This window comes from Heliangelus exortis, chromosome 21 (genome assembly GCF_036169615.1).
Source record: "Heliangelus exortis chromosome 21, bHelExo1.hap1, whole genome shotgun sequence".
In the NCBI taxonomy this organism is placed as follows: Eukaryota; Metazoa; Chordata; class Aves; order Apodiformes; family Trochilidae; genus Heliangelus; species Heliangelus exortis.
The window spans coordinates 5430943-5443726 of record NC_092442.1 but is presented as its reverse complement, the minus strand read 5'-3'; the positions used below and the strand labels follow the sequence as shown (position 1 = coordinate 5443726).

Here is a 12784-nt window from a genome sequence, read left to right as displayed (position 1 = left end):
GTGCTGGGGCTTCCTTTGGCTGTCAGGTCTGAGCTTTGTCATGATACAGGGCACAGAGAACTGCTCCACATGATTTATTTTTTTTGGACTTGGTTCTGTGTATCACAGCAAAGAAAATGACAGGGTTGTACTGCTGCCAGCTGAAGACTGAAGCCTGTCTGCACAAGTTGTTCTCAGCCTGCTGGCTCACAGGTATTCTTGCTGTGCTTTGCTCATGTGCAGCACCATGTTTCTGCATGCTTGCATGGGTGTTTGACAGATTAGATGGAGCAAGAGGAGCTGTAATCTGCTGGAGAAGGGCTTGCACAACCACAGATGAAGTCAGATGTACTGGGCTATTGCTAGGAGGGCACTGCAAAGAGGAGTGCCACATAGGCATTAGTTTGCTTAAAATCTGAATAAATATTTGCAGCGATTAAACCCGGTGTTGGTGCTTCTGATATTAATACTCACTTTCAGTATTGGCCACTTCTTAAAACAGGCAGCTGCAGATGTGTTCAAAAGGATGGGAGAGTCAGTTGAAAAAAGAATGAGAATGAGCTCTGGTTTCCTCAAAAGCTGGGAAGAGAAAGCAGACATCATGGAATTAGTGATTAGAACAAGACTTTTCACCCTAAATAGCAAGGTATTTATCTGATGATGGTATCAGCATCTTTGAACAGTGGAGGTCCAGCATACAGCTGCCCATAGTGAGGATTTGTGGTCCTGCAGGCAGCAGATGGTGCTGCAGTACTGCTCTGCTGCACAGCAACTGCTGTATGGCAGCAGTTTAGAAAGACCTGGCTGGGAAACCCTGCATTGCTCCGTGGAAACATCTGCCACTTTGTGTGTTCCCACACTAGCCTTAACTTGCTTGCATTTTCTTGGAGTTTAACCTGACAAATTTTGATGGATATTTAAAATGTGCAAGCACTATACTCTGAGAGGAGATCATTGCACAAACAGCTTAGTCCCATGGGTCTGAGCTAGTTCCCTGTATCACAAAAATATCCTATAATAGTTCTGACATGTCATTGTCACCATCAGACTGTGGAAGTTGCCTTCTGAGTGGATTTCATCCGTGATTTCCAGAAGCAGAGGGGTCCCACAGCTCTGGTGCTGTGTGATGTTTTCATTAATGCCATTTGAAACAAGAGGAGGCCTGTTACATTTGCAGAGTGTAGAAGGACTGTGGTGTGTTGTCTGAGAGCAGACTCCAAGGGTCGTTGCAAAGAGGAAAGAAATTTATCTTTTGTTTTCAGGCAGGACAAGACACAATGTTCTGGTCTCAAACTACAGCAAAATATTGAAGTAAAAAATATTGCAGCAATGAAGAAGTGCTCGTAAATCACCTGGAAAGTGAAGAAGTCTGTTCCTGGAGTGACACAGTGAGTTGTGGATCTGTATGGAAGCCAATGGCTCTGCCTAGCCCTATTGTCTGAGTTTCTCTGAAAAACCACTTGCTCTGACCCCAAGGGGCTCTCCCTGCTCTCATAAAAACCTCAGATAGGAAGCCACGTGTTCTTGGCTCAGCAGGATGCTCCTGATATGAGCTCTGGGAGTAAGCAAATGCTCCTTAGTCCTTAGAGAGACTCTCCAGGAACTTGTCTCTTAAAGACCAGTTGGATCATATTCACCTGGCCTGGATCCAGGGTTAACCTGGCCTTGGAAGGTGGGCACCCCAGTGCCCATTATTCTCTATTATAGAGAATAATTCTGTCCTCTGTTTTTTTTGGTTTGCCCAAACTGCTAAGCTGTGACAGGAGCCCAGTCACCAGAAGCATGAGTTCACACTCTCTTGCAGAATTATGCACAAGCAGGATTCTTCTTCTTCCTCTTTCTTTTCCTTGCAAACAGGATGTCATCCCTGTGTCTCACTGTGCTGCCACCTCATTTCTCTATAGCCTCATGCACTCTGAGCCAGAAAGCTGGATTTTAGTCTCCTGTATCCAATATATTTATTTTCTGTTGCAGGAGGCAGCTGCCAACTTCTTGAGTCCTTCCCAGAGCATTCCCAGCACTTGTGCCTCTGACAGGACAGTTTTTCAAGCAGAACACTGGCCCAGATGAAAGACTGAGTTGTGTGTTGGCCCTTCTGGGTCTCTACACTCTTTGGACTCTTTCATCTTCTTGCAGACCATTTTCAGGGGTAGCTGCATCAGCTTTTTGGAGGGGCTCTGGGCACATAGGGGAGCCCCCCTGTGGGATGGAATGGAGGCATTTAGACTGGGGTAGAAAGCAGTTTTCACACCAGGGAGGCTTTGATTCAGGAGCAATAACTCTCCTGGGAGGAGAATTGCACCCAGCAGGGTCAGGGCCTGGAGCCTGCAGGAAGGAGTTGGCTCTTAAAAGGGTAGTAAAGAGCTAAGGGTTGCCATTACTCCAGGCTTGCCCCGAAGGGAAAAGTCAAGATGTGACAGCTTGTTACCTGCCAGGCCATAAACCCTTGTGCTTTCACTGGGGAATTCACAGAAAGGAAAATCAGTCCTCTTCAGCTGAAAAGGAGAAGAGACCTAAAGAGGCAGCTTTGAGGCTGGGCCATGGGGTTGGAAAGGATGCTGTGGGTGCTGGGGGTGACAGACTGAGAAGGAGGTGTAGAAATGAAGACACCAGCAGGAAATAATCCTGCTCCAGTGTGATTCAGTCCTATGTCCTGTGGTTGAAAGGAGAAAGGAGAAAGGGATACAAGCTGACCCTGCAAATAATCTTGAGCCAGTAAATTAGAAAGGGAGATTCCAGAGAAAGAGGAAGTCAATAGAAAAAGCCTGGAAATGTAAAATTCTGATATAAAAATCTTTTGACTCAGCAGAGAGGCAGACCAGGAAGCCCTTTGGTTTGTGGCATACATCTTTCCCTGCCCCATACTGTTATCCCTTGTTCCCCACAGCATGATGGTACAGTCTGTGCTGCTGAATCAAATCCCTTCTCCATTACTCCAGTCCTCAAGGTCATTATAATCTTTCTGTGTGATATCCTGGCCTCTTCTAGATTGATGATAGCATCTTGGTTTGCTTCATCAGCAAATTTCCTTTGCATTCTCCTGCTTTCTGTGCCAAGATCATTAATGCAAATGTTAAGCAGAATAATTTTTTGCAGGAGAAACTCAAGGAACTGTACTGGTAAACCTCCTTCAGTTTAACACATCCCCTTTCAGCTGAAGCAATTACCATGCCCCTTTTAGGCAGCTCTCTCCTCACTTTACATTTCATATGCCAGTCACACTTCTCTTACTTAGCTAATAATTTACTCTGTGGCACCATTTCAAATGTCTTTCTGAAGTCCAGGCAAGTGAGATCTACTGCATTTCCTTCATCACAAATATCTCTGAACTTAAAAAAAGAAACCATTAGGTTAGTCTTGGTCTGCATCAGGACCAATGCTGCACTATGTACTGTGAATATAGTGTGTCTGTGCAATGCCTGAGGACCTGGAGGGGGAATTTCAGTGGGAGGCAGATGTCTGCAAAATACAAGATTATTTACGTTAATCAGGGCTAGAGAAGGCTGGGGTTTAACAGAGTTAGTTGAGGGAGAAACATTCTACCAGATGAGATTCTATCAGGAATCACTTGAAATAATCTCTGTTTCTAAGGTCAAATTAGTTCCTTTGGGAGAAAAAGGCCTGTGGTAAAGTTTTTTATATTATAGCCAAAGTTATATATATAGCCCAAAAATACTTGGGTCCTGAGTATTTTGTTTTTGTTTGTCTCTGTTTCATTCCTTTTCAATGACATTCAGATCCCCTAAGTTAGAAAATGAAACTTGCATATTTCCTTCTTTTCTAGAGATGATCCTTGGTGCTGCAAGTCCAAGAATTAAGCAGAATATTGGAGAGTGTGAAGGCTGGGACAGAAACTAAGTCTCCAAATGCTGTACAGTTGTAGACAGCAGCAGGATGATCTCTGAATGCCACCTTTAGCTCTTATCATTTTAGTTCAGAGATGGGTGGAGATGATACAGAAGACTTAGAGCCAAGTGATGAAAGCATTTAGCAACTCAGAGATGAAAGATCAAAAAGAGTGGGGCAAATAGATGAAGGAAGCTTAAAAATAAACATTCAATATTGATTATTTACCCTTTCATGTAGAAGAAGAAAGGAAAATCTGCCTGGTTAAAACCATTTAAAGAGAAAAACTTCACTAGAGAGAAATATTTTGACACATGGTATACTCAACATGTGAAATTCTCTGCCAGAAGGTCTCATTGAGGGCAAAAAGTGGAGAAGAAAGACAGAAGCAATTGCTGTGAGATAACCCCAGCTGGATAAGGTTAGATAATTTTTTTATTTTTAGCCTGTTTTCATGGAAATGGAGCTTATGCAATCGCCGTCTGGGTGCAGGAGGTGTCTGCAAACTTAACACTGAAATCACTTCTTGCAGTCAGACAACTTCTTTTTTTAAGTCCCAGTGGTGTATTTATCTGGGCAGGCACAAACCCCTGCAGAGGCAGTACCTGAGAGCCACTGGCTCTGCCAATTTGTCTGAGCAGAGTCTGTGTGCTCCTGCAAAACCACAACCAACCCTGGGGAGAATCAGCCAGAGTTTTCCTCACTTTGAATGCTGAGTTACTCTCATAAAACAATAAGCAAGCAAAGGTCAGTGACAGCTAACTCACTACAAGGCTGATGACCTGTAACCTCTGGTCATGAGACCCTTTTGTATAATTTTTATCAATGATGAGTGTCACTTCCCTGCCGGATGTTGCATAATGCTGCATGGTTTCCTCTGTGCTCACATGGGATTGTGCTGCTGGCAGTTTCTTTAATTCCTTTCTGCCTCTGGCTTCCTTCTGTCTTATGCAGGTGCATGCTCGATGCAGAATGCTGCATGGTGGAGGCAGAAGGACTGTTGTGGTCCTTCTGTGCACAGCAGCCCACATGTCTGGCAGCCTCTGCTGAAAGAGGTGCAGTGAGCATCCCTCTGCTCTGGCTGAGGGTCAGAAATACAGCCTGCTTCTGCCAGGGGTTTGCCATCAGGGTAAACTCTCTGCAGGGCTGGGGAGACTTTCCTGAGGTGAGCAGCAGGCTGAAGCAGTTGTGTCTGCTTTCCTTACCAGGTCTGGTGACCAGAACCAATCCGTCCTGAGACCATCCCTTGTCTTCTAGCCTAAAGGAATCTCATGACATTGTCCAGCTGTCCTGTCTGGACCTGGGACTGTCTTGGTGCTTTTTCCTTACTCTTCTCCTATCACTTATTTCTTAAAATGTGTGGCCCTAAGGGGCAAGTTCCTCACCAGCATCAGTCATCCCAATACAGAGCAAACGTGAGGCTCTGCTCTGACCCCACACTCTCCATGCTGCTTCTGGCTGCTCTCTCAGTGCAGTTCTTCACATGTCAACGTGTCCCCCCCTCGTGTCTTTTCAACTGCCTGCTGCCAGGTGGGTAGTAATGGTGCCTCTGCTCTTTTAACCCTGCTCCCAGTCCCTGGGGTTAATCTGTTTTTTGGACTTTAATTCCTTCTCCTTTAAGGAAACACCATGCAAGGCAGTGCTGAAAATGGAAGATGAGTGTCATGTTTGCTCACCACTGTCTTTCTGGTACCTCTCCCACTCCACTTGAGCTTGTTCTGCTAATCACCAGTGATTCAGAGATGGCCACAGCCTGGCTGTGGGGGGACTTCAGAGGAATCTTTAGGGCCTTTCTGCTTGACCATACCTGCCTTATCTACCTCTTCCTTTTTTATTCTCTTCTCCCTTTTCTTACCTGTGTACACTAAATTTTGATTGTGTTGAGTACTCGACCATAACTTCTTGTTTTGCTCATGCAAAGCCAACCCACAAAGAAGTGGCAGCTTTGGCTGCTTGCTCCACTTCCTAACTAAAGGGCTTTTACTTTATTTTGTTTAACAAATTTTTATTTGTAAAGCTGTTTTCTGGTGTCCTACCCCCCCGCCATGTTCCTCTCCCCCATGCCCCCCCACTCCCTTCTCTCATGTTTCTCTGCCACATTAGAAAGTCATCTGCTTACAGAGGTCTTCCATCACAGGACAAGTAAATCCATAAATCATTTCTTCACTTTCCCTTTACATCAGTTCCTTATATTTAATTATTTAAACACAAACTACCTACTTTTGCTGAGCTGCAATTTTGTGCAATTCGTTGAAATATTCTTGATTCCAGTTAGAATGGAAAGTATTTCATCAGTGTCCAGTAAGAAATCCCATTCAGCTCTAAGATAAATGGAGAAGCGAAAGCTTGGCCAACCACTTCTGCAGCAAAGAGGAAATATTTTCACCATTTCCATCAGAAATAATCTTTGCTGTTGTGAGATTTGCTGTGGTTCCCACCGGATGAGAGCCTTTCCTCTGGCTAAAGCAAGTGCCCACAGATCATCATGCTTCCATTTGTCATTGCAATGATCTCAGGTTCTAATATTTGCTGGGTATGGGGTATTCTTTACCACCATCCTGGCATTTTTTGCTTTCTATTAATGATCTTCAACCTACCCCACACCTTTTCTCTCTGCTTGGGCAGGAAAAGGAATTCCCACCAAGGTAGTGTGGGACATACCAGCCTGCTGCAGGCTGATGTCCTCTCTCACATTTCTCCATGTTAAAAAGAGGAAAACTGGGGCTGGTGAGGGCAGAAGAGGTGCCAGAACGGAGTGGTTGGAGGGCAGAGGTCTGGGACAGGTCTTTGTGGGGGACATGGGGCAGAGGGGTTCATGCAAACACAAAAGGCTTCTGCCAGCTGATGCCAGAATTTGGGATTCCTCTGCACACGGAGGTTAAGAGGAACCTCATAGTGACTCTGCAATGGCATTAACAGGAAAAGTCATGCAAATTTTTAGTCCTCTGAGGAAGTGAACCTTTTTCCTTCTGGGTTTTGTGTATCCAGTGACATTTGACAAGCAGGAGCATTTACAGCAGCTACCACCTCTTCTTAAAGCCCTTCTCAAATCCCCCAGATGTTTCTTATTTATTCTCTTTATAGCCCCAAATACAGAGTGGCTTAAACAAAAGTAGCTGAAACATAAGAGGAGGAAACTGGAGAGGCTGTTTCTGTTCATACCACTGTCCTGAGGCTGGGGCAGTGCTGCTTAGCTTCTCCTGAAGGTCTCTCTAGTGAGAGATGTCCTCAGTGGGCATTGGTATGGGCAGAATCCTCTCCCCCCTCCAGCTCCTACTCATAATGTCGTGACATGGGTATATTTGCTTTTTGGGGCTAAACCAGTAGAGAGTGCTTAAACTGGGGGAAATTATCCTACTTGGGAAGAAATGGGCAAGCAGTTAGTTGCAACAACTTGACTATTAAGAGTCTGCAGACTCCAGCCAAAGCTAAAATCCTTGGAGAGGTGTAAATCCTCTGTTCCCCCTGGGGGCAGGGAGGGTGGCAGGCAAGGCTGCACCCCCAACCCACTGCTCCAACCATGGAGCAGGGTAGGAGACCAGTCCTGACAGGCCACCCAGTTCTCCATGTCTCTGCAACCTTTCCAGCATAAGAATATGGCTTGTGACCACATTACTAACAAAAAAGGGAAAAATGTGAGATCCCCAATGACTTCCAGCTTGATACAACCTTATTTCTACATGACCATTCTTTTCCTATGTGTCCAGCCAAGGATCAGTGCTATCAGTGGAGATGAATGTGTGTGGAAGACATTGTTCTGGGACTAACTATAGCTGCTGTGGCCATGGAGCAGGGTGAAGAGTGGGCTTTGTGCAAAGATGGAGATAAGTTGGGATTTGACTCCCGGCAGTGGTTTTGGGATTGCCAGGGCAATGGCCCTTCATGTCACAGCCTGGCTTGTGGCTGGTGGGGTTCTGGCAGCAGCAGCAGTGTTGGTCTCGTGGTGGTTTGGGCTCAGACTGGTCCCTGCTGGACACCCAAATGGAATCTGAAAGTTGTAGCCCTGTGGCTGGTGCTTCCCTTTCTGTGGTTTCCTTTCCTTTTCCAGCTCAGCAAAACTGGGCAATCCTGACATAATTTCCCTGGTATGATGCACTCATTTTCTTTCCTTGAAACCCTGTGTCTCCCCAGCAGCCAGGGATAAAAGGAGGGCATCTCTACAGGGGCTGAGCATCGTGCAGAGAAGAGAGCCCTGCAGCCCTCCAGCTCCAGCCCCACTTGAGATCTCTTGGTCCCTGCAGCACCATGAAGATCCCTGCAGCTGCCCTGGTCGCTCTCCTCCTCGTGGCCACCTGCTCCCCATCTGAAGCCCATCTTGGTGAGTCCATTATGGTGACATCCTCCTCAGGGCTGGGTGCCATCACTCCATGGGAGCTGCAGGGTGCAGCTGGAGAGCCCCATCCCTGTTAGCAGGGACCCTTGTTGGCTGAAGGGAGGGCTGGGAGCAGGAGACCCCCACCAATGCTGGGACTCATGCTTGGGGACAGGACCCCCCATGGGAGCCACCACCGGGGAGTACAAGACAAGATGTGGAATGGGAGATGGCAAAGCTCCTGGAGAACCCCAAGCACTGATGGGGCCAGAGCCTGTGCTGGAGCCTGGGATCTCACCAGGGTTCTCTCTCTCTCTGTCCTCACAGATGGTGTCCCCACTAACTGCTGCGTTACCTACGAGCCACGCCCTGTCCCCCGGGGCCTCATTGCCTCTGTGTACATCACCAGCAGCAGCTGCACCCAACCAGGGGTGATGTGAGTACCCACTGCTTCTGGGGACTTGGGGTGGGATGGATAGGACAGTGCCACCACATGTGGCTAAAAGGGGAAGGGGACATTGCCAGGGTCTTCCAGGCCCTGCCAGCAAGACCAAGTGCAGCAGCTCACTACCATGGCTCAGTGCCACAATGTGTTTTTTTTCCTGGCAGTCTGGTCACCAAGAAGAAGAAGAATCTGTGTGCAGACCCCCGGATGCCCTGGGTGCAGGCATACCTGAAGCACTTCCAGAAACTAAAGAACTGATCCTTCCCTACTGACAACCCCCACCTAGACTTGGCTTCCAAGGACACAAGAGAGGAGTTGGACTGCAGACATCTTCAGCAAGAAAATTTATTCTATTTAACTTATTTAAGTTAAACTAAATATTTTTTTGCTAAGAAAATGGAAAACCCAAAAAATAAAAATTAGGTAATTTATTCAAGTTGGTTGAACAAGAAATGGGAGGGCAGCTGGGGTTGTCAGGGGTGTCGATGCCTACTCCTCAGCTGAAATTCCACAGGCTCAGGCCGGTGATGCATGGCTCATGGCTGTCACAGCCATTACTGGCAGGTGACCGAGGCACCTGGCTGCTGGCAGATGCAGCACCTCTGGGGACAGCACGGAGAGGGACAGTGTCAGTGCCGCATGACACAGGGAGCTCGGTTCACCCAGCACGGCTCTGCCATGTCTTGGTGGCCGTCTGTTCAGCACTGCACAACTGCCCAACGACGGCGGGGTCACAGTCTGCGCGCCGGCACAGGCCGCACACTGCTGGGGACAGCGGCACCGTCACCCCCAGCACCGCGCTGAGGGGTACTGTCGGGGGCTGGGGGGGATCAGCGGGAGCGGGATGGGGCAGAACCCGGAGCACCCTCCCGTGGCACGGGGCCTGTGCTTGCCCAGCCGGGCACCGGGCAGGATCCCCTCCGGCAGCTGCCCGAGGAACGCTCTGCGCTCACCTTGCGGCTGTGGGGCCCGACGCTTCTGTGGGCGTCGGGGAGGCTGCTCCTGAGAGCCTCTCGTCTGCTCAGCGGGCACCAAGCAGCGCCCTGATCGCAGTTCCATTGGAGCTCCAGGGGTGCTGAAGAGCGTCCTGACCCTCTGGCACCCGTGGATCACGGGGAACTGAGCAGGGGGCAGTTGCCCAGGGGTTATTTCCATGGGCGGGGGTGATTGTGACCTCAGACACCTCATTGTGGCGCCGTGTCAGGGTTCCCCGGTGTCCGTGTCACGGGGACTGGGCTGTGCCAGGAGAACCCCCGTGTTGGGGTGCTCGGCTGGGGCAGCGGCATCCTGGGCCTGGAGGCCCCTGGCGTGAGCAGGGTCCCCCCCGGTGCAGGGACCTTGCCCAGCGCCCCGACTCCTGTCACTTGGGCTGAGGAAGAAGAGGCCGGGATCCTGCCAGGACACCCCGACACCCAACTGTCCTCCTAGGCAGTCCTCCCCGTCGCAGACTCGGCCTCCAGCCCCAGGCACGCTGCCACGGTTTGAGCAGACCAGGAGGATTTTTAGTACCAGTACGAGGACCTAAAGGAGTGTCTGTGGGGTGCTGGGGGATCCCAGAGGGGTGGAACACAGAGGGGTCAATATTCTCTCCATTTCCTGCCCATGTTCTAGAGAAAGTCAGGCAGACAGGCAGCCTGGCTACTGTTGTTCCTGCTCCTTGCTTGGCTGCTGCTTCCCTGCGGTTCCCTGAATCCACATCCATCGGGTTAGGGAAGAGCCGTGAAGCCCCCTTGAGTCGGCCCTGCTGCAGGGGCCCTCAGGCTCCTATCCCTGCCAGCATCCAGATCGGGTTTGTGTCTTTGTATATTGGTTCCTTATCCCATGTGTTACTGCCCTTCTGTTGTAGCAAACTTGTGATTTCACAGATTCAGCCACCGTGTGAGGCTGGGACAGGGTAGAGGAGGGCTTGGGCTCAACTGTCCCATGTTCTGCACATTCTTCTGCAAAGAGTAGCACCTGGAAGGATCTGCTCCTCCTGCACTTCCTGCAGCCACTGCCACTGGTGGGATCAGGCTCCAACACTGGGCACAAGGACAACACACCCAGCTTGGGGACAACAGCCATTAAGCCCCTGTCCAACTTCATATGAACTTTTCAATGTTTATTTCTGTATTTTCTGTTTCCTTAGTAAAATGTATTTAGTTTAACCTATGTTACAAAGAATTGAGTTATCTTGCTGAAGACAGCTGCAGTCCAACTCTTCCTCTGTGTGTCTGGAAGCCAAGTCCGGGGGATTGTGGGATTCAGATAAATAGCAAACAGAGATTATATGAAAGGCAGGGTCATGTTGAGGTCCTGGTTGACTCCTTCTGCTGCCGGTACTGCTGGAACCAGTCCTGTTCTGGGTCCACACAGAACTTCTTCCCCTTCAGCAGTGTCACACTGGGGAAGAGAGAGAGACTGCAGGAGCTGAGGGGGGGCCATGGGATCCAGCTGTGCCGTGGAGTTCCCTTGCCAGCCTGGTGATGCCTGTGGCCTCTAGCCCCCCACATTCCCCAAATATACTCATTTTTAGCAGTCTCTGAAACCTTCCCATTCTTACTGCTTGCAGCTGAAAAGTGGCTTCTTAGCTCTGTTACAGATAAAACAGTGAGGAGGGAGGTGCATGTGAAGGGCAGGAACCCTCCAGCCGTGACACCCTTTGTGGGTGGTTCACTTTGGGGCATCCTGAAAGGCGGAAGAATTTGCAGGGGAGGTGAGTGGGTGAGGGTGAGGAGCTGGGTGCTGAGGGAGGAAGGCTGGGTGGGGTTGGGGTTACTTACCGCACAGCCCTGTGGGGGCAGTGGGAAGGTGTCTCCTCGTAGCTCCTGATGCGGAAGGCAGGGATTTCCCACTCTGTGAACATCATCTTGGAGCAGCACATTCTGTGGAGGCTGCGGACTGAGAGGTGGCAAAAGGGGTTGGTGCTCCCCCCATTGGAGGCTGTAGGTGCTGACCCAGAGCTCTCCTGCTCTCCCCACCACCACTACAAGGGGGCTGATCTCACACCCCCAGCCATGCTGTGCCCCCAGGGTAGGAGCCCCCCGTTTCCCTGCCTGTAGGGACTTACTGCTAAGCTCCCAGCCATGCTGTGGGGATGAAACCATCCCCAAACCTGGTTTTGCTCCTTTTGAACAGGACTGTGACATCCCCATGCTTGGGCAGCTGTCGATGCCCCTCAGTCCACAAAACCCACAGCAGAAACAGGAGTTGAAGCTCTCACTCTTCTCCCTCACCCCACTGCCAAACCCGAGCAGCTGGAAGAGCTGGGGACAGCACCAGGAGAGCTGTGGGGAAAGCACCCATGTCAGTACGCACAAGAGATGCAGTGGTTTCCAGTCCAGAGAGTCCCCAACAGAAGGGTGAGCAAGGACAAGGAGAAAACCTTCATGGCCAACCCAGTGCTGAGCCAGTAATAGCAGCTCTTGACGACTTGGGGCCACCAACAGCTCCCTACCTCTCCTGTCTGCACCTTGGTCTTATATACCCCTCTCCTGCCTTTCCATGACACCACTGGACTCTCCCTGGGAAAACCACCCACAGATATTAAGAAAGGGCAAATGTTGAACGGAAATTCCTTCTCCTGGGCCACTACAGTACCGGAGGGCAGCACGACAGTGTGGCAAGCAGCCAGCAGCTCTGTGCCACCAGTGATACTCCAAGGCCCTCGGTCTATTTTGGGTTTGGTTGTTCTCACTGTCAAAGCACACAGGATGGTGCTCAGACATACCAAAGTTTATTTTCAAAACCCACACATTTTCAGCTCTCCTGCAATGTCTCACTTGCAATTTTGCTCTAGGGTGAGGGGCTCAGCAGTGGCCAGCCTTGCCCCAGCCCACCCTGAGACCCATCACTGGCTGCCCAACACGGTAGCTGTGCCTGTCACGGTGCCTGCCACAGTGGCAGTGCCCATCACATCTCCTTGTGGCATCCCAGGAGCCTGGGCTGTTTGTGGGACCTGACCCAAGGCACCCTCAGGGGGCAGCTGTGGTGGGATTTGGACCAAGACTCTCCACTCCTTAGGATGGCTGACAAGGAGCCTGGGAAGCCCCATCCTCCCAGGCTGTTCCTGTCTCTTGCCCCTTTCACTGGAGGCTTCCCCAAAGCCTACACAGACATGGTCTGACCCCATGGACCCCCTGAACTCCTCACAGAGCTGTGGTTGGGACTTTGGCTCTTCCCAGCTCCTTACAGTCCCCAGCAGTTACAGATGGGGTTTAAGA

General features: G+C 50.0%; 2 protein-coding genes across 2 annotated transcripts; one reads left to right on the top strand and one right to left on the bottom strand.

Annotated features, from left to right (window-relative positions):
• Positions 1 to 7969: 7969 nt before the first annotated feature.
• LOC139806269 (C-C motif chemokine 3-like) lies at positions 7970 to 9018 on the top strand. Its single transcript, XM_071765672.1, has 3 exons — positions 7970 to 8143; positions 8465 to 8573; positions 8747 to 9018. Exons 1-3 carry the CDS (start codon positions 8071 to 8073, stop codon positions 8838 to 8840), a joined length of 276 nt encoding a protein of 91 aa, XP_071621773.1. The 5' UTR covers positions 7970 to 8070; the 3' UTR covers positions 8841 to 9018.
• Positions 9019 to 10662: 1644 nt separating this feature from the next.
• LOC139806265 (C-C motif chemokine 18-like) lies at positions 10663 to 12736 on the bottom strand. Its single transcript, XM_071765668.1, has 3 exons — positions 11880 to 12736; positions 11345 to 11462; positions 10663 to 10964 (listed from the first exon to the last, which is right to left on the bottom strand). The coding sequence occupies exons 1-3, from the start codon at positions 11950 to 11952 to the stop codon at positions 10865 to 10867; spliced, it is 291 nt and encodes a 96-aa protein (XP_071621769.1). The 5' UTR covers positions 11953 to 12736; the 3' UTR covers positions 10663 to 10864.
• Positions 12737 to 12784: the final 48 nt, after the last annotated feature.

What these genes read in the sequence shown, in the direction of transcription:
- LOC139806269 (XM_071765672.1), top strand. Translation starts at nt 8,071, where the DNA reads ATGAAGATCCCTGCAGCTGCCCTGGTCGCTCTCCTCCTCGTGGCCACC. An exon ending in CCCATCTGAAGCCCATCTTG is followed by an intron (nt 8,144 to 8,464) that starts GTGAGTCCATTA and finishes CTGTCCTCACAG; the next exon opens with ATGGTGTCCCCACTAACTGC. An exon ending in TGCACCCAACCAGGGGTGAT is followed by an intron (nt 8,574 to 8,746) that starts GTGAGTACCCAC and finishes TTTTCCTGGCAG; the next exon opens with TCTGGTCACCAAGAAGAAGA.
- LOC139806265 (XM_071765668.1), bottom strand. Translation starts at nt 11,952, where the DNA reads ATGAAGGTTTTCTCCTTGTCCTTGCTCACCCTTCTGTTGGGGACTCTC. An exon ending in TGGAAACCACTGCATCTCTT is followed by an intron (nt 11,463 to 11,879) that starts GTGCGTACTGAC and finishes GCCACCTCTCAG; the next exon opens with TCCGCAGCCTCCACAGAATG. An exon ending in TGCCCCCACAGGGCTGTGCG is followed by an intron (nt 10,965 to 11,344) that starts GTAAGTAACCCC and finishes TCTCTTCCCCAG; the next exon opens with TGTGACACTGCTGAAGGGGA.